Below are 21,271 nucleotides of genomic sequence, written 5' to 3' on the forward strand. Positions count from 1 at the left end.
AATGTACTGGCAAGGATGCAGTAACAATGTTTTATAGGCTGAGATATGTGTTAGGTGTCTGTGGGGAAGAGAAGGAATCAGGAAACTAACCCATACTGTTCTGTGCCAGGTGATACATGAACCCTACTTCCTTTGATTCATACTACATTCCTCTGAGGTTGATTCTCATATCATCTCTTTGGAGAAGTATAAACTAGGCTGATAGAGGATGAACTGACTTTCAAACTTTTACAGTTCATAAATGGTGGGCCTGGGGGGCTGGGATCGTGGCTCAGCGGTAGAGTGCTCGCCTAGCATGTGAGAGGCCCTGGGTTCGATCCTCAGTACCACATAAATAAATAAATAAAAGAGATTTTGTGTCCAGTTACAACCAAAAAATAAATATTTAAAAAAATAAATGGTGGGGCTGGGACTGAATTCTGGGAGGGTGGAAAAAGTAATGCAATACAATGGTCTATGTCAAAGGATTGTTTTATGTCAGGAAATGTATCAGAAAATGCTATGGTTCTCAAATCATATTTTTACACATGTCCTATTTATTCCATGTTTTTAAAAATTTCTTTTTCCCCACTGAAGCCTGAATTCTGATCCATGGACAAGATGGCAGATTCATCGTCATCGTTTTCCTTCTTTTCTGATTTTGGGCTCCTATTGTATTTGGAGGAACTAAACAAAGAGGAATTAAGTAAATTCAAGTTGTTCCTAAAGGAGACCACGGAACCCCAACCCTGTCCGATACCCTGGACTGCTGTGAAGAAAGCTAAGCGGGAGGAACTTGCTAACCTGATTAACAAATACTATCCAGGAGGGCAGGCCTGGGATGTGACTCTCAAAATCTTTGGCAAGATGAACTTGAAGGATCTGTGTCAGAGAGCAAAAGCAGAGATCAACTGTGAGTGATACTGGGGACAAATCTGGGGGGAGGGAGTAGGAAGTGTTTCCTAGAGCTCTTCCGAATGATTCTTTAGAGGGACTTGGGGATTAAACCGCTCTAAGGGACATAGGCTTAGTGGTAGTCTCATACATGGGGAGCTTATTAGATCATTTGGGCAACACTGAAGCAGGAGATTTTGAGTAATTTCTCTCAGCCAGGCTTTTTTACAGGGATAACACTTTGTACCTATTAAAATGACTAAAGGAATTGACTGATGGGAATTATCCCATCTAATGGCCTTTGCCTAAATGATAGTCATAGGTTAAATTCTAAGAAATCTCAAATATGCTTTAAAATATTAGCTGAAATATAATGAGCTAAAAATTACTAAAAGACAAAACAAGTATTTTTAGCAATCTCAGTATTATAGACATTTAAAATCCATTGCTCATATACAAGGCTTTACAGTTACAAGTGTGTATCCATTATATACTTAGTGCATCTTCGTCTTGCTCTAAGGTCAACATAGGCAAGGAAACTGAGACTTGTACTACACCATTTGCCCTAGACCTACAGATAGAAGGAATGGCAAGTTTTGTTTGCACCGCATCATTTCCTCCCTTGGCTAAGCTGGTGGGGTTTGAGGCTCTGTTGCCTCTAGTTTCTTTTAACTCAGATAGTCTCAGAACTGGAGCACTGAGTAGAAATGCTGGATCCTGTTGTGTCCATCACCCAAAATATTTGATTTTGGAAAATATCATGATTCTGTTGGTACTTGTTGCAGGGACAACCCAGAAAATGGGACCACAGGATGCTGAGGCTGGAGCGGCACCAATTCAGGAGGTGGTGCTGGGTGAGTAGATAGGCTTTTTGTCAGCATTTGAGCTTTTGAAGTATTATGAGGGGCTTATCTCCCAGAGGAACATTGTTCAACTTTTGTTAATATCTTCTAATACCCCACCTGTTCCTGAATATCATTCAGAAAGAGTTGACAACATTGGCTGTCTGGTCTAAAGTTGGAATCAGGGCCATATTAATGCAGGGCCTCAGGAGAGCAGTATTTGGAAATGTCCAGTTAAAAGTTGACAGTGTGATGAACAAGGTGGACTAAAAATTTCTTGAGTTGGCAGAGGACGTACAGCTTATCACATCTATTACCTTCTTTCAGAGTAGTGCTGTAATTGAGTTCCAGGTGACCAACTAGTTCATGTTAATTATAATTTCTGGAACCAGATCTTTTCCGTCCTGGTTCATCACCATTTCTACTTCCCTTTCTTTGTTTTGAATTATACTTAGTTGAGTTCTAGCTTCTATAAATGGAATGAAAGTAGAAAGAAAATTGAACCAAGTGAGAGAACTTTATTTTTAACCTAGCTACAATGTTTTCTAAATGGCCACATTATTTCATTCAATAAATAATTGAGAATATACTTAATTTCAAGCACCAGGGAATACAGTTTGCTTATTAAATGACCTTGACTATAACTTCCCACACCTGTAATATGAAAAACACTAATGATAATTTTTATTATTTAAAACCTAGTAGGTTTGTTGAGATGTTTGTTTAAATATAGCTAATTATGTCTATTATTTTTCAGCAATTTGTGATAAAAGTTAACAGTACTTCTTATAGAAACTTTAGAAAATATTATAAGTACAAAATCAAAGATATGAAGAACAGCAGTGATTTATTGATTCTCCTCTTTATGTTTATCAATTCCACAATTTGAATTATTGTAGTTTCATGATAGAGTTTAGTTTTTGTAAATAGTTCCTCCTCCAACCTACCAAAATGTTTTGGCTATCATATGTTTGCTTATTTCTATCTTTGCTTTTCAACTTCCCATAAGTGAAACAAACCTATTTTTTAAAGGATTCAAAATATCATTTAAAAAGTGGGTTTCTCCTTTTCTCCTCTTCGTATCCCAACCTATTATTAATATATCTTAGAAATGGACAACTAATTCAAGTCTAGTTTCAAGTAATATACCACATCATAGTACAAATATAATAACTTGTGTTTATCATTGCTGCCATTTTCACTTAAACATATGCATATATAGATAATATACGTAGAATACCTAATTGAAAATATTGTTGTGATTATATTAAAATGTTATCCATTAAGACATTCTAAAATAAGAAAAATAAATACCTTTATTTTACCTTTCCAAAAAAAAGGAATTAACCAGTATTAACATTTTGATGCATATCCTGTAGGTTTTGAGGCACATAAAGTTTGTCTACTTTTTCCAGGACAGGATCGTTTAAACAGATTTCCCTGAAACTTGATTTCTTTTTAACTAAATAATTGATATTTTGCATATTTGCATTTTTTCATATATCTATACTTTATTCAGAAGTTGAACAGTATTCAATTATGATTGCATTCTTTTCTGACACTTCTTGTGTACAAGGAGATATTCGTCTCTGGGCATGTGATGATGAACTAGGGATATAGTCTCTACCCAAGTGCATCATTTCTTTGAAAGTAAATAATTAAAGCTTGAGATATGTATTGTGAATGGAAAATACATCAGGTTTTGAGAATATATGAAAGGGAGAACTATTCTAGGACTAAGATTCAAAGAACGTCTTTCCAAGACAGTATCATTTGAATGGAAATCTAGGGAGAAATCAAGATTCTAGATTAAGATGAGATTATGTTTGGACACTGGGAATTCTTTTCTTCAAAATATTCAGGCTTTGCTTCAGTGTTCATTAATAGAAATGAATCTACTTTGGATTATTTTGATGTATAGATTCAGGTTTGTCTTATTGTCCTCCCTAGTTGCTGTTATTGTCTCTATTACTTTTTATCTGGATGATGATTCTGTTCACCACATATCATTCTCTCTATTGAGAAAGGTATAAAGAAGAGAACATATTCTAGAGTAAATATAATTTTTATTTTCCATAACAATTTAACAGCTTCTAATGCAGGCTTTAAGCCTACAGAAATATTTGTTTTGATTTCTCCATTTAAAATCTAAGCCATCTTTGATTTCAGCCTATATTACTTTTGTAACTCTGGTATTCTTAACATTGCAACTAATGAAATTTGTTTTGATCATGAGTGATCAAATTTGTTTTGATCATTTTTTTTTGTTTTACCTGCTCCATTATGTCCTAGGTGGTGGAACAGAATACAAAATTCAAATAAAGGAAAAATTTTTTGACATATTGGTTAGGAACTCCTTGCCGGGAGAACCTATAGATTTCCATCATGGAATTATTCAGGAAGAGCGAAACCTATTGGAGCATTTGTTTGATGTGGATGTCACAAGTGGTGATCAGCCACAGACAGTGGTGCTCTGGGGAGTTGCTGGAGTTGGGAAAACAACATTGATGAGAAGGGCGATGTTAGAATGGGCAGAGGGCAATCTCTATCAACAGAAGTTTGCCTATGTTTTTTATCTCAATGGGCGAGAAATTAGCCAGCTGAAAGAGAAAAGCTTTGCTCAATTGATATCAGAGGACTGGCCTAGCAATGAAATCCCCATTGAAAATATCCTGTCCCAGCCAAGTAGTCTTCTTTTTATTGTTGATAGTTTTGACGAACTGAACTTTGCCTTTGAGGAACCTGAGTTTGCACTTTGTGAAGACTGGACCCAAGTACACCCTGTGTCCTTCCTCATGAGTAGTTTGCTGAGGAAAGTGATGCTCTCTGAATCATTCTTGTTGGTGACATCAAGATTCACGTCTTCTAAGAGACTGACATCCTTGTTGAAGGACCACTGTTATGCAGTGCTACTAGGAATGTCTGAGGATTCAAGAAGGGATTATATTTACCAGTTTTTTGAAGATGAGACATGGGCCATGAAAGCATTCAGTTCATTAAGAGACAATGAGATGCTTTTTGACATGTGCCAAGTTCCCCTACTGTGCTGGATCATCTGTACTTGCCTGAAGCAGCAAATGGTGAGGGGCAGCGATGTCACGGTGATCTGCCAAACAACCACAGCTCTGTTTATGTGCTGTATCTCCAGCCTGTTTGCATCAGTAAATGGACACTCCCCTAAACTGCCCAATGAAGCTCAGCTAAGGAGCCTGTGCCACTTGGCTGTCAGAGGAGTATGGACCATGACACATGTGCTCTACAAAGACAATCTCAGGAAACATGGGTTAACCAGATCTGACCTCTCAATTTTTCTGGACGCGAATATTCTTCAAAAGGACATAGAGTATGATAATTGCTATGTGTTCACTCACCTACATTTTCAGGAGTTTTTTGCAGCTATGTCTTATATGTTGGAAGTCAGTTGGGAACACAGAGACCATTTCTTCCAGTCTTTGGAGGACTTGAAGCTATTACTTGAAAGTGAAAGTTGTCAAAACCCCCATTTGAGGCAAATGAAATGGTTTCTGTTTGGCCTTTTGAATGAAGATAGAGTGAAACAATTGGAGGACACTTTTAATTGTAAAATATCCCTGGAGTTAAAATCAGAGTTACTTCAGTGGATGGAAGTATTTGGAAAAAGTGACACTTCTTCATCACACCTGGAACTTCTGGACTTGTTTTTCTGTCTCTATGAGACTCAAGATGAAGCATTTGTAATCCAGGCAATGAGCTATTTTCCAAAGGTTAAAATTGAGATTTGTAAGGAAGCCCATTTGCTTGTGTCTTCATTCTGCCTTCAGTACTGCCAATGTTTGGAGACCATTAAACTGTCTGTGACTGTGATATTTGAAAAGCCATTAAACTCAGGCCCTGTAGCCGACACTTGGTAAGTGCCCTGTGGGGGGAATAAAGAAAGTAGATTTTGTTGGAGGAGGAGTTGAACCAAGGTTCCAGAGCTGGGATAACCTTGGAGAGCTGTTCCACTCTGTGGCAAGGAGGCCAGGCATTTAAACCCCTATTGACCAGTCTTGACTACTGTAAGAAATAAGCAAAAACTTGCTTGAGCTGGCTTTTCTGGTTTGAAGGCAAAATTCTAGAAAAGGCACAGGGATGATAACTCTCAGCTGTCAGCATTCCCAGCAACTGGGGGAAATGAATGCTTCAGTTCTGAAGGAAGGATATAGTGTCGTGCAAACTTGCATCCATTGTAGGAAGTATATTAATTTTTAAAAACAATCCCTTCCAGAAAAATAAGGGGCAAGAAACTACTTGCTGAAGCTGATACACAAAGGTCATCTACGTGTACTGTGTACCCCTGTACTCTACTGACCTAGCTCACCTTCCCATTGTCTAAAGGTAGACCTTTAGTGTGTATGCATATGCTTTATGAAAGATCTCAGCCCTTTAATGCCTATGTAAAAACTATCAGAGGTTAGTAAGAAATAATAGGTGCTGGATAAATGTGTTTTTTTGTTTTTTAATATTTACTCTTTTTAGTTGTAGTTGGACATAATACCTTTATTTATTACTATGTGGTGCTGAGGATCGAACCCAGGGCCTCACACATGCTAGGCGAGCACTCTACTGCTGAGCTACAACCCCAGCCCTGGATAAATATTTTTTAAAAGAATAATTCACCTTCAGCATTTTATGTATATTATTTGGCCCTATTCCCATCCTCAAGTTGACTTTTCTCACCTACCCATCTAAATCTGGGGGACAAATTGAACTATAGAATTCAGTTCCAAATTTAATTAAAATTGAGAGCTTACTTGGTCTCATAATGAGCCAGACACTCAACATATTATACAGCTTAATGCTGATAGCAAGAAAATTATACATCTCATACATAAATATCTATTTAAGGTTTCAAAGCTGAGATTCAGAGGTTTACCTAGAAAATAAGTTCTTTTTTTTTAAAGAGAGAGAGAAATTTTTAATTTATTTTTTAGTTTTTGGTGGACACATCTTTTATTTGTATGTGATGCTGAGGATCGAACCCAGCACCCTGCGTATGCCAGGCCAGCATGCTACTGCTTGAGCCACATCCCCAGCCCTAGAAAATAAGTTCTTGATTCAAGAACATCAAATAAGACAAACACTTGCTGAGTATTTACTGTATACCTGACAGTCTTCTAAGACCTTTGATTTGTTTTTTCCAACAATCCCATGAAGTAGATACTCTCTCTCATTTTACTTATGGAAAAAAAAAGACACCAAAAAGGCATACTTGAGTGAGGTCACACATCTGAGTCCCCTGAGACTTTAATTTTCCAACTTTTTCCCCATTTGCTCCATTGGACCTATACACAATTACAGAAGCAGCCATCTCTTAAGAACATATTTTTCCTTTTCCTCTGAACCGTGATAATAGAAATTGGGGGCTGGAATGCTCTGACCTTTACTTTTAAGGAGTTCAAGTAATTTTCTTCAGTCGGTTTTCTTAAGTCTGACTTCCTTGTTCCATTTCAAGAAGATGTGACTAAACCCAGGCCTAAGAATGTCTTTTATACTTAACAATAAATGTTTGGAAGTCTGGCCACTAGATTGTCAGGCCTCACGCTAGCTTCCCTCACTTATGTTGCAGAGTTGTCTAACGCTAGAGTTGGCCTTGTTGCTAAAAATTTTTAAAAGGATCTGAGAACTCAAGTTTTAAAAGGGTCATTGTAGGTGACTTCAGTCTATTTTACAAGATAACTATATTGTAAACTTGTCTCATTCACCATTTTGTCTATAGCATTTGTACATAGGAAATATTTGAATGTTTTATTATCATGTTTTCACAAATTTGACCTTAAGTGGTAGACCATTACTCTGTAGTACCATTCATTCCAATTTAATTAAGGTATCAGAACCAATTTATTTAGTACTATTATGAACAAAGCAACAGATATTTATAGTAAATATTTTATATATAATTTATTTACTAAATATTTCAATGTAAATGATAGCTAACAATTGTTAGGAAGCCCTTAAAACCTGAGACACTTGCTGAACATTTTCTATAGGTTGCTTTGCTGAACTTTCACAGTTATCCTAAGAGATTCTCAACTTTATTTGCCAAGATGAATAAGCTGAAGCTCACTTGATTAGTAAATTTTTCAATTAGTGAGTGGAAGAGTTGAGTTGTTCTGTGTTTTAGAGCTTATGCTTATTATAGTCACCAGGCTACTTCTGTTTTATTCCTTTACCACCCTTTATTCATCTTAGAGTCTTTGGTAATATACCTGATAATTAACTCATTCAGCATTTTAATGTTTGCGGGTGCTTCTGAGTTCCCACTTATCTTGACTATTGAGTCTTCACAACCTTATAAAGAGAGAAGACATTTCCATTTTATAAATGAGGAAATCTTGGAGCTCATAGAATTGATGTGATGTATCTAAAGTATTATAATTAGTTAAATGATAAGGCTCAAAGCCTTTGGTTCTTAATATATAACATATCACACCACACTAAATTGCTACCTACTAATCCTAACCTTACTCTTTGTGGTCTTATGCTTTTTTTTTTCCTTCATGACATTGACTCTTCAGATATTTGATCTCTTGTTCTTCCCAGGTCTCTCCCTCCAAAGAGAAATCTCTCTAGTTTTAATTTTTTGTGTATTTAGGGAGTAGATAAGAGATGGGGAAGCTATTAAGAAAACAAAGCTTCTAGAAAGATGCCAAGTAGAGAGAAGACTTACTGCTGGACTGTGCCCATGGAACAGCTGCACTGAATGCTCCTCCAGTTTCCAAAGCACTTTTACTTTTATACTAATATCATCTTCTGAGAGTTGACTGAGCTGAAATAGATTCACACATCTTTTTCTTTCCACTCATATATAGGCAAAGGGACAGTGATCGTATTATCCGTTGCTGGAAAAATTTCTGTTCTGTGTTTCACACAAATGAAAACTTGAGAGAATTGGAACTGTATCATAGTAACCTTGATGAATTAGCAATGAAGACTTTCTGTCAAGAACTGAGGCACCCAAATTGTAAACTACAAAAACTACTGTAAGTCTGGCATAAGAAAATTTAATGGAGTTACTGATCTTTCTTCTTATCTTCCACTCTTATTAGGGGAAACCAATGGTAAATAGTCATGCAACACATAATAACATTTTTGTTAATGACAGTTGGTGATATGATAAAATTCTGTCTCCTAGTGATCTCATAGCTACCTCGGTTTCTGTAAGTCCTATCATTGCTGTTTGCAAAACAACAAATTGACTAATGACACACTGATCAAAATGTGTTCATCATAATGGTACTTTAAAATCCTTTGTCAAAATACTGTTAAGAACACGAACAGCAGAAACTTTTGAGGATATGGGAGCATAACTAACTTGTTTTGGGAAAGATTCTACAGGGTGTGATAATTGTTCACATGAGATTTTGAGGCTTGACTAGGAATTTTCTAGGTAAAGAACACAGAGTCATGGGGAAGTTGGGACTGTAGCTCAGTGGAAGAGTGCTTGCCTGACATGTTTGAGGCACTGGGTTTGATTCTCGGCAGCACCACATTAAAAAATAAAGTATTAAATGCACACATCTGGTTTTTTTTAGTTGTCAATGGACACAATATATTTTTTTATGTGGTGTTGAGGATTGAACCCAGTGCCTCACATGTGCAAGGCAGGCTCTCTACCACTGAGCTACAGCCCCAGCCCTTAAATGTGCACACCTTTTTTTTTTTTTTTAATCCTTCTTTTAAAAAAATTTTTTTTAGTTGTACACAATACTTTTACTTACTTTTATGTGGTGCTGAGGGCCTCACACGTGCTAGGCAAGCATTCTACCACTGAGCCACAACCTCAGCCCAAGTACACACACCTTTTTTTTAAAAAAAAAAAAAAACCCACAGACATTCTAGGCAAATCAGCAAAGCACTTTCAAAGACAAGCTCTAGAATTTTCTATTTTTTCTTCTGAAAAAAATTTTTTTTCTTGGCGCTGGGGATTGAACTCGGGGGCACTCGACCACTGAGCCATATCCTCAACCCTATTTTGTATTTTATTTAGAGACAGGGTCTCACTGAGTTGCTTAGCGCCTTGCTTTTTTGCTTAAGTTGGCTTTGGACTTGCAATCCTCTTATCTCAGCCTCCCAAGCTGCTGGGATTACAAGCATGTGCCACCGCACCAGGCCTGAAATTGGTTTTCTATTGAATAATTTACATTCAATAAAATGCCCAGATATAAAAAAGTGTGACAATATAACATATTGTCAACAATACCCAAAACAAGATAAAGTATTTTCTTCATCTCAGGAAATTTCCTTGTAGCCCTTCCTATTCAGTCCTTTCATGTCATCCAGTCCCTGAGGCAATCATATTCTAATACCTGCCATCGTGGGGCAGCTTTGTCTTTTCTTATAAATCCTTTAGTTTAACTAATACAGTATATGCTTATTGTGTCCATCCTATTTTCTTAACAAATATTTGAAAAATGTCTTTCTTACCTATTTTAGTCTTTTTCTTATTACTAACTAGCATTTCATTATATGACTATACTAGAGTTTCTTTATTCATTCTCTTGTAAATGGAACCCTGGGATTTTCCTAATTTTTTAGTTGTTTTGAGTAAGACTGCTTTGAATATCCTTTGAATTCTTTCCTTGTGACATAAGTTTTCATCTTTGGTGAATACTTGGGAATGGAATTGCCTATTAATAGATGTATATCTTAAAAAATGGAGTTCTCCAAAGTGATTGTGCCATTTTGTAGTACCAAGAGCAATATATGGAAGTTCTAACTGCTCTTTATATTTGCCAACATTTGCTGCTATCAATCTTTTAAATTTTGTTAATTTGGCTCTCATGCTCTCATTTTTAAAAATGTGTTTTTTTGCATGTCCCTTGCATTCTGCTAGAACCTGGAACTGATTTTATTTCCCTCTGTATTTTAGTGCCTGTCTCATATGTCCAAGGTCCATTGGGTGCTTAGAAGTATGTATTGAATGCTGAACAAATGATGGATCCTTGTTTCTATCAACCCTGAAAGCTCTTTCAAGAGGAAAGAGGCTTCATTAAACATTTTCCTCAGAATCTGTGTTTTTAGTGAGTTCTGGTACTAGATTTCAAGTAACTAGAGTTCATTGGTCTTGTAGATTAGGGAGTTGAGGAAGGAGGGTATATGCTATGATTAAAGGGTTTTTGGAAGTCCTTTTCACTCATTTCTAAACCTCTGGCCAACATTATCCCTTCATTGAATGTCACCAGTCCAAATCTTAAAAACCAATGCCGCCTTGTTGGTTAAATGGATTCCTCTTTTAGAATGCAAGGATCTCTGAGAGGGATGACACTCTGGTGACTATTCTGTCTTTGCAACCTTAGTGGTAGTTCCTTTACTTTAACAAGTGAGACTGCTTCTGATTTATATTTACAGAATGCTTCAGGCACTTTTATTAGATGAGGATGGTTAGTGTGACAAGTGGGTAAAAAAAAAAAAAACAACTTTATTTTCTTGTGGATGATTGGGGGCAGAGATGATGGGAGAAAGGGTAGTGATCAGAGGGGAGGGGAGGTGGTATCACAAGAGGAGGTTTCAAACAGTTAAGTGTGAACAGACTGGGAATTTGGGGCCAGCAAAGGCACTACAGAAGAATCAGACATATTGACTGAGTTAGCAGATGGAAAGTAGGAAAGAATATTGGAAAATTTAACTTTATATTTTGCTTCAAATTGCCTCTGTACACCTAAAAACATCTGTAAGATTACAAGACATATTTTGTAACAGTGTGTTTTGCTAATGATGTGTACCACACAGTTGATATTAGCTAGGCACTCATTTTGATTACTTAAAGATTTTAATATTGTTATTTCATGTTATAGTTGCAGTATTTGGAACAGTGCTGATGATTTTGGTAGTCATTCCTGAGATTAAGTCTTCAGAAGCTACTCTCTGCTTTTCCTGATGTTATCACCTTTTTCCTTTAAGGTCAAAAAGGTTGGTGGTGTCAGGATATAAATGGAAATCAAAGCTGTAACACAGTTGCTTTTCTAAGCAATACTCTGAAACTCAGATTAATTACCTGACCTAAAATATGAGAAACCCAGTCAGATAAAAGATGAAAGTAAGATAAGAAAATACTTATGTAATATCCAAGAGTTGAATATGAATAGAGAGGGGTGCTGTAACCAGAGAGAGAGATGATTTTGTAATCCCTTCTGCATATTTTTTCTTCTGAAGGTTGAGATCTGTTGCCTTCCCTGATGATTGTCGGGGTATATCTAGTTTGTTGACTCACAACCAGAATCTGATGCATCTCGACCTGAAAGGGAGTAAAATAAGGAAAAATGGAGTAAAGTCATTATGTGAAGCCTTGAAACACCCAGAGTGTAAACTACAGAATTTGAGGTAAGTATTGAGTTTTTTATATTATTATTGAGATTTTGATCTGTCCAAACAGACAGCCAAACAATGTATTAATGATGTCAGGGTGAGTGCTGGAGCAGGCTCAGTTTTACTTGAGTTTTGATAATGAATCCCCCTCATTTATAACTGCAACTCAGTAACAAGACCAGAGGTTGAGAAAGAACAGTGTGGCAACTGTAAAGGTGCTTGCTTGTTATCAGATATTTATCTTAGTGTCAGCCCTCTACTGATTTTTCTTTAAGAATGTGAGCGCATTAGCAATCATACTTGTTCTGATGATTAAAATCTGACAGATTTTAAGAAATATATTATTTTCCAGTGAAGGTCAAATAAATCAGTTTCTGACAAAACAAAAAATCATTATAGTAGGTTTTATCTTGGAAGTTTTTGTAATCCCTACACTTAATTCAGTTGGCCAAGACTGAATCTTGATGCATGAAGGGCCAGGTATGCCACCATTGTTGAAAGAAAGCTGTTGGAGAGAGAACTGATATCTGAAGTAAGTCTTTCTTGGATTCTGTGACCAATGGGAATTTTTTAAAAAAAGTCTTACTGGTTTCTGCAAGATGAAATTAACCTATAGCATGTCTGGAGAGTTCTTGGATAATTCTTAAACATGGGTTGAATGCAGTTGTCATCAGGTCAGGTTGGGGCAAAAGTTTTAACAGCTGTGAAGTAGTTTTAGGACATTATGAATAATTTCTGTAACCTGTCCTTCTGGTCTATAATCAAGTAAGAAGTATGTAACTGGTTCCCATGTCTAAAAATAAAATGTATTAGTAGCATAAAACCTGTTAAATGGTAGGAAAGATATTTCTTACAGTGGGAGCTGTGTATCTAAGACAAAAAAATCTTGGCATGAGACAGATCAGCAAGATGTGAAAGAGCCCTTTCAATTGAGGTTTGAATAAAGTCGTCTGCTGACATTCATTTACTTTTGCAACCTTGATGAAGACCAAGTTAGCAGGCTTTCAAGTGGGGAATCATCTCTGTGGGTTAACTATTAGGGCTTCTTAAACCAGTGATTAGATGCTTTTGCAATAACGTAATTTGCAATAATGTAACATTACATTGTGGAAGGACTGGATGTTTTTTCATTGTGGGTGGTCACTAGAGAGTAACTGATGGTCTCCCAGACCTCCTCTTAACATTTCATATAGGAAAACTTCCAGTTTTCTGTTTGCCTTAAATATCCTGGTATAAGAGCCAGTGGCAGTATGAATGTCCTCATTTAGTCTGGTTTTTGCATAAATCATACTGAACTGAACTCTTCAGAATTGTGTTTTGATGGTTTATTCTCCCCAATTCCAAATGGTATGGGCAATAAAGTGTTAATAGATTAGTGGGTCTTTGTAAGTATGCCCTGCAGAGTATGATCCCCAATTATTGTCAGAACTTTGCATATTTAGAAATAAGATATTCTAGAAAACTTTAAATTGCTGAGGGATTCATTTCAGCCTTTGTACCTAAACTTACTGAAAAGGTAAACATAATCACTAATTTTCACAGAAATGTTTCACTATAATATTTACTAAAGTTTCAAGAAAAGAAGGGAGAAAGGTCTGTTCATGTCTTAACTTTTTCCACATTGTGGGCCCAATAATAGGTTAGTTATTAAAAATATGCTGGGAAACATAGGGGGAAAACTGAAAACTAAATACATTAGAAGTATGCCAATGATTCCTAATTGTGTCCAGAATCCCTTCTTAGACTGGGAGTCACAAACAATGTGAGGGAGCAGTTCTTGGTTCCACCAAACATGAGTGTCAAATGGTATAAAGACAAAACACATCTTAAAATACTTCTAATTAGAAGACTAATATAAGGGAAGCAATCACAATAATTGAATAAAAGAAACATACCTGACAAAGGCAAATATCCACAACAGTGCTGCAATAACTAGAGTAAAATATTGGATAACAGGTAAATAACATAGGGATCAATAGAAATTTTTGCTTCTACAGGAGTGAGGAGCCCCTTCTGGTTTATTATGATTATTTACAATCATGAAGCACATAATGAGTCATCATAAATATGAATAGCCTTTGGAGAGGGTACAAGCTTTGGAACCAGAAGTTCTGCTACCTGGGCACATTATTCTGTATGCAGAGAGTTGAAAACTAAATATCAGTCATCTCTCCTCCATTACCAAAATTTTTCTGATATTCACTCACTTTTGTAAAGTTGATTATGCTAATCATACCAATTAGGCTTAAATGAAATATCACTTAAAATTTTAAATCCTAACTTTTAAAAAATAACATGGAATATAAGGAAATATATATATCTTGCTATTTTAATTTGAATAGTATGAAGAACAAATGGGTGTTAAAGTAAATTGTGGGACTGGGGATGTGGCTTAAGCAGTAGCGTGCTCTTCTGGCATGCGCAGGGTGCTGGGTTTAATCCTCAGCATCACATAAAAATAAAGATGTTGTGTCCACTGAAAACTAAAAAATAAATATTAAAAAAATTCTCTTTCTCTCTCTTAAAAAAAAAAAAAGAAAGTAAATTGTGTGGTAAGAAAGTAATTTTCTGTCTTAAATTTTTCTAGAAAACTTTGATACACATAAATTGCTAACTTATTTTTAAAATATTATAACTCCAAGGTTCCAAAATTGGTTCCAAAGTTTAGAAACTGTTTCTATATTTAACGTTAAAGATAATATAACTACCACCTTTGATATCTAAGATTATATCAAAACAATGACACCTCAAAACTTGACCCAGATAGTATATAATTGCAATATTCACTGATTACAATTTATAAATATGCTGGTAACTTAACTCACTTTAATCATATTCCCACATACATGCTTTTAAATATTAATGTAATTAATGTAAGCATAAGAGATTTAAGAAATTTAATTTTCACTGTTAAATACAGTATATGGCCTTATGTGATCTAAAAACACCATGTTGTATTTTTTGTTTTCACTGTGGTAAATCAAAAGGCTATACAGCCAGCAGTCTTTTGAATTTCAAATTTCAGAAAATTAATTTATCTAATGATTTTCCTTGATTTAGAATAGGCCCATGAGGCCTATCCTGTTATAAAGGTACCTTCTCTTAGGAACACAATTCCTCTGTCACCTGCAGTACATTCATACTGATTCTCAGAGAAAGACAGCTTCTGCATGTTGCTTCAGCAACAACTCTCTCCTGTCATCCCTGAATTTCTAATGATGTCATAAAAGTAACCTCACAAACAAACAAAAAAAATTGGAAAATTCTTGAGCAACCTGGAAATGCATAGCAGACATTTTCAAAAGAGAAAAATAATGTTCAAACAGCTCTCCCAAGTTTCTGCGGTGCTCATCTTCATCACTTCCTCATGACTGAGGAATAGCAGCTTTCTCTGATGGCAGTTTTCTGATCTTAGCCTGCTAGCAGCACAGGAGAACTTATTCCACTGGGGCTTAACTCATAAGGAAAGCCACATCATCTTGCATCTGATAAAATTCTACCCTGACCAACTCTCAAACCAAGAACTTATTCCAGGTAGAACATGGGTCCCTTGCTCTGAGTCATCTGTTTGTAGAGCCACCTTGTGGATCTATACCCAGTGACATCTGGTCAGAGCCATAGACAAAAATCAATAAGGCCAATTAAAGAAAAATCATAATTTGTGTATTTTTAAGGGGCTTTAGGAATTTCTAGCCATGAGCCTTAGTTTAGTGCTACTATTGAGAAATAGTTGGGCTGGGTGTGGTGGCAAATGGCCTGTAATCCCAGCAGCTCAGGAGGCTGAGACAGGAAGGTCGAAAGTTCAAAGCCAGCCTCAGCAAAAAAAAAAAAAAAAAAAAAAGTGAGGCACTAAGCAACTCAGTGAGACCCTGTCCCTAAATAAAATACAAAATAGGGTTGGGGATGTGGCTCAGTGGTTGAGTGTTCCTGAATTCAATCCCCAATACAGAAAAAAGAAAAAGTAATTGGTAAGCTCTCCAGAAGAAACTAAATGTAAGATAAAGTAATCTGTTTTGTTGGCTTATATTTAGGTGTCAGTTTGGAGTCATAATCCCTCAGCAGTTTCTCTCTTGATAGAATTACTGGTCATTAATGTTATATCTTAACATAAATGACACATTTCCTCCTAACTCTAGAAAAAACAGGAAACAGTGTCTTAGTCTGATTTCTGTTGGTAGTAACACAATATCCCAGACTGGTATTTTAAAGAGGTTTATTTTGGCTCATGGTTCTGGAGGTGCAAGGTTAAGGGGTTGAATCTGCCAATGGCTTCCTTGCTGCGGAATTCTGAGGTGGTGCAAGACGTAACATGGCAAGAGATGGGATGCATATATCCTCTGGTCTCTTAGTCTTTGTATAAAGCCACCAGTATTCAATCACTTGTATTCATCTACCCTGATGACTTTCCTTATCACCACCTAATAGTCCCATTTCTAAAAATACAGATTAAATTTCAAATTTCTTTCCTCTTAAGACCCCCCAAAGGGATTAAGCTGTAATATCAGTTTAGAGAGGACAAACCTTATTCAAATCATCAGTTTTTTTTCTACAATTACTTCTATGCATGTGAGGGTTCCAGTGATCTTTTTAAAATTTGACAAAATATTTTCAATATTTTTAATATTTAGGAATTCAGAAATATTAATTTAAATGTTAAGAGTTACATATTATTTCATATGACAGTCAAAATTTAGTAGTTAAGGGTTGTTTTCAAAAGACATAGCAATGATTTCTAAAGTCCCAAGTAATTGAGTGCCTTAGTTATAAGAAAACATTCATTCTTTTTTGGAGGGTACGTTGCGGGGATTGAACTTGGGGACACTTGACCACTGAGCCACATCCCCAGTTCTATTTTGTATTTTTTATTTAGAGAAAATAAAAAAATAGTTGTTTTTTCTGTACTTGCTTAGCACCTCCATTTTGCTGAGGCTGGCTTTGACAGAATCCTCTTGTCTCAGCCTCCCCAGCTGCTGAGATTACAGGTTTATGCCCTGCAAACAGCAAAACATTCACTTTTATAAAATAGTTTCTGACTTATAAACTACCTGCTTTTCTTTGCAGCTGCAAAATAAAGAAAATTTTATGAAGCTGAGATTCATTCCTTAGGAGTTAGGAGGTTCCATAGGTGAAATTTCATTAGTTAGCACTAAGAAAAATGGAAATCTCAAACTCAAACTTCTAATATGGAAATGATGTAAGCAAGCATTTAAAATGTATATATTATAGTTAAGCATTTAATATTTATGGTTAAAAACATTTTCAATTGTTATTTCCAGCTTTCTATTTTTTCTTCCTAAGTGAGAGATATTTTACTTCATTTTTGTTTTATATACAGATGTGTCCAGAAATTTTAAATTTAAATACTTAAATACTTAAATTTAAATACTTAAATACTCACTTTTTATTTTAATTGGTGGTCATTATTCTTCTTTAAATCCCTTCAAAAGGATTTTGACATTAAAATACTTTTATATAAAGTAATACATTTAGCATACCTCTATCATACAGTTCAAGTATGTTAATTTAATCTGGGATTACAGGGTACATATTTTATACTTTTGGACACTTTGGATACTTTTCTGAATTTTTTTATGACAACATGAATATAAATTATTCAGACTTAATTTCCACATACAAAATTTTTGTCAATGTATATTACCAGGTTGTTTTGTTTTCTTAAACTACCTTTTCCATTGTATAAAAGCTTAATTTTTATTAATTACATTCTTGGTGAGATTGTAAACTAATGATTTATTGAAATGTGAGTGGTAGAGTTTAATTTACGTCCTTCAATTGCCTTCATAGATGTATGACAGCTTACCAGGGTCCTAGATCTCCACCCTGTTCTCTGAACTTTTACTTTGCTATATTAGTTTCTAACATTCAGTGTTCTAAAGAGTAGGATAAGAATAGCCTGGTGGGCTGGGGCCATGGCTCAGCAGTAGCACACTTGCCTGGCATGTGTGAGGCTCTGGGGTTCAATTCTCAGCACCACATATAAATAAACAAAAGATCTATCAACACCTTAAAAAAAAAAAAAGTCTGACTCTCAAATCTGTACTCTCTCTCCCTGCCTCTGCAGATTGTAGTATTTTGTCTTGTCATTGATGATGATAGGATATATTTTTATTTCTTTTGCCTAAAATATCTTTTGGTGCAGGGCAGTCTCTTTTTACTCAGCAAGGATTTCTTTAAATTGAGTTTTTTAAGTGGCATCAGTTCTTTTCCTCTCTTTTTCATGCTGTTTTTCAAAGCACCTAATGGTCATTGATTATAGATATTTTTTTCCTCTGTAATTTTTAGTGTAATGTTTGGTTTCCCCCTCTTTTTTCTTGGGAGTTTCTCAAACTTATTTTCATTAATTTTAATTTACTACTTTTTTTTTTTTACAACTAACTCAGATTGCAGTTTTCTTTTCAATTTTGTTGGATTCTTGCATCCTCAGCCTGTTCCCTTTCTCTCAATCTCCCCTTGTGCTGTGTTACTTGTTTCAGAGTCTTTATCTTCCTATACATTTAAAATGAAAACAAATCCTTCCACACATTTTCTCATGTCCCCTAGTTTTCTCTTTTTCATACACTTGCCCCTTAGTGTAATATCTTTCTGTAAGAATTTAATATTTTATCCACAGGTCCTCATAATATTGAATCTTCTTGTCTAGAAGAGTTCTGTACAAACAGAATGACAAGAGTCCCCCTTTTTCCCCCCAACTACCTGTGTGGCTGCTAATACAGTGTCCCCTCGATATAGTTCTGCTCAGGCTGCCATACCAAAATGCCATGAACCCCGAGTATCTTAAACTTACTTCTCAATATTATGAAGGTTGAAAGATCAAGAGCAGACAGGGTTGACTTCTGGTGAGGTCTCTCACCTTTTGTTTTCTTGCTGTGTCCCCACATGGCCTTTTTTATGTGTACTTGCCCACTCTTTGTATCCCTTTCCCTTCTTATAAGTATGCCAGTACTATTACATTAGGACCCTATTCTTTTCACTTCATTTAACCTTGTTTACTTCCTTAAAGGGCCCAACTCCAAATACTTCCACATTAGGAGTTAGCATCTCAACATATGACTTTTGGAGGAACATAATTCAACCCAGAACACTTTTTTTTCCCCAGGGAAAATTAAGATTTTCAGCCTTTGGTCATACTCTAGGTCACCCATTGAATCTAATTCTAGACTGCAGAAGGGGAGCTTTTCCTGTTCCTGCCTCTGTGTACCCTGGTTTTGATGGAGAGAACCGATTCCTGAGTGCCTCAAGTTGTTAAGCCCTTTATTAAAGGGAATACCTGGAGCAGCTCCAGCTGCCAAGAGCCCTGTGCTGCCTGACTCTTCTCACAAATTGTTGGTATCACTCCCAGTGTATGGAGCACAAATTATTTTCAAATAGAAATCTCTTTCAAGATTATTTAGAAGGATTCTACGTGTACTTTTTCTACTTCATTTCCTCTTTTAGAAACAATTTTATTTCTGATTTACTTCTTGGCTTCACTTTTAAGGACCAAGTTCCTCAGAAAGCATGGGTTGATTCCCATGAGTAAGCAAGCTCATGGGAGATTGCTCCTGACTTCTGTCTGCCTCTGTTGTTCCACGGATCAGAGTGTTGGAGGGGACAGTTATCCTTTGATCCATCTTCAGAGTTGTAGTTAGGGAAATATCTCTCAGATTAAAAAAATGTATTTCCATTAAAGATTTTAAAATGTGTATGAAAGCATTTTCATGGGGAATTGGGGATGGGAGAGAGAAGCTTTCTTCCCTCCTTAACTCTGTCACAGCCTTATACTTAAATAACTGATTCTATGAAGGGAAGCTGAAATTTCAGTCACGGTTCCCCTCAAACTGACAAATCTTTACCCTCTGGCTGGGAATAAGTGGTGATTGTCATTCTTCTGTAGGATGTATCATTTCTGTTTTTTTTGATTTTTGTTTTCCAGGTTGGAATCCTGTGAATTAACTGCAGTTTGTTGTCTAAATATATCGAAGGCTCTCATCAAAAGCCAGAGCCTGACATTTCTGAATCTGTCGGCCAATAATCTGTTGGATGATGGCGTGAAGTTGTTATGTGAGGCCTTACGACATCCAAAATGTTGCCTAGAGAGACTGTCGTGAGTCTGTTTTTATAACTTCATTATGGTTTAAATAGGGAAAAGCCTGAGTCTTAATATTAACAGGCTCGTTTGTCAGTCTAGGTGAATTCTATAAGTACCTCCTGTTTCGGTACTTCTCTTTTTCTGTGTGTGTTTGGGGATTGAATCCATGACTTTGTGTACGCAAAGCATGTGATATACCACTGAACTATACCAGCAGCCCTCCCTTCCTCTTCTACATGACTTTTTAGATAATTTTCTTTCTGATCAAGCTTATTTTCATTCCTTTTCTAGACTTCTAATCTTCCTTTGTTTACTCTATCCTGTACATGGCTACAATGACATTCACAATTTTAGTAGATTTGTTGAGGTTAATCCCATAGTAAAGAATCAAATTTATAAGCACCTGCTAATTTCCTTGTGAAGGAGAAGAGACATGGACTGTGGAAATTGAAGGATCCTTTCCCATCTGTTTATCCTTCAGCTTAGAAAGTTGTGGTCTCACAGAAGTTGGTTGTGAGGATCTTTCATTGGCTCTCCTCAGCAATAAGACACTGACACATTTATGCCTGGCAGACAATGTTTTGGGAGATGATGGAGTAAAGCTTGTAAGTGATGCCTTGAAAGACCCACAGTGTACTCTACAGAGCCTTGTGTAAGTGTCTACTAGTTTTCATCCTTCCAATATAATATGCATTATAAAGTATATTTAAAATGATGATATTGTTCAAATGTGTCTTCCACAATTCATGTATCAGAAATTTAATTTCTAATGCAGCAGTGTTGAGGTGGTGGTATCTTTCAAATGTGATTAGGTCATGAGAGATATTAGACATATCCCCTCAATTTTGGACATCCAACTTCCAGAACTGTTAGAAATACATTTCTGTCTTCTATAAATTTCCTCAGGTGTTCTGTTACAGTAGCACCAAGCTAAGATGGAGACATTAGGAACAAATTCTGACTCTTGTTTTCCTAGCTGTTATCCCTTAATGATGATGATGATGCTAATAATTGCCATGTATTATATCCTCACTCTATTCTTGACAGTGTGCTGAGTTTGTTTAAGCTGTGCAAGGGTACCTGATGGTGTCAAACTGACCACATTCATTCTAGGTATTTCATATAGGTCAGGAATGTGAAG

At 36.0% G+C, this 21,271-nt stretch overlaps 1 protein-coding gene across 1 annotated transcript in view; it reads left to right on the forward strand.

The window, feature by feature from the left end:
• Positions 1-600: 600 nt before the first annotated feature.
• Positions 601-21,271, forward strand: part of Nlrp14 (NLR family pyrin domain containing 14) — a 30,241-nt gene continuing 9,570 nt past the window's right edge. The window contains exons 1-7 of the mRNA XM_076842470.2: positions 601-892; positions 1,659-1,727; positions 4,008-5,601; positions 8,552-8,716; positions 11,889-12,056; positions 19,975-20,145; positions 20,612-20,782. Coding sequence (XP_076698585.2) covers positions 601-892; positions 1,659-1,727; positions 4,008-5,601; positions 8,552-8,716; positions 11,889-12,056; positions 19,975-20,145; positions 20,612-20,782 — 2,630 coding nt within the window. The remainder of the gene's footprint in view (positions 893-1,658; positions 1,728-4,007; positions 5,602-8,551; positions 8,717-11,888; positions 12,057-19,974; positions 20,146-20,611; positions 20,783-21,271) is intronic.

This window comes from Callospermophilus lateralis, chromosome 2, assembly GCF_048772815.1.
Source record: "Callospermophilus lateralis isolate mCalLat2 chromosome 2, mCalLat2.hap1, whole genome shotgun sequence".
NCBI classification, from domain to species: domain Eukaryota; kingdom Metazoa; phylum Chordata; class Mammalia; order Rodentia; family Sciuridae; genus Callospermophilus; species Callospermophilus lateralis.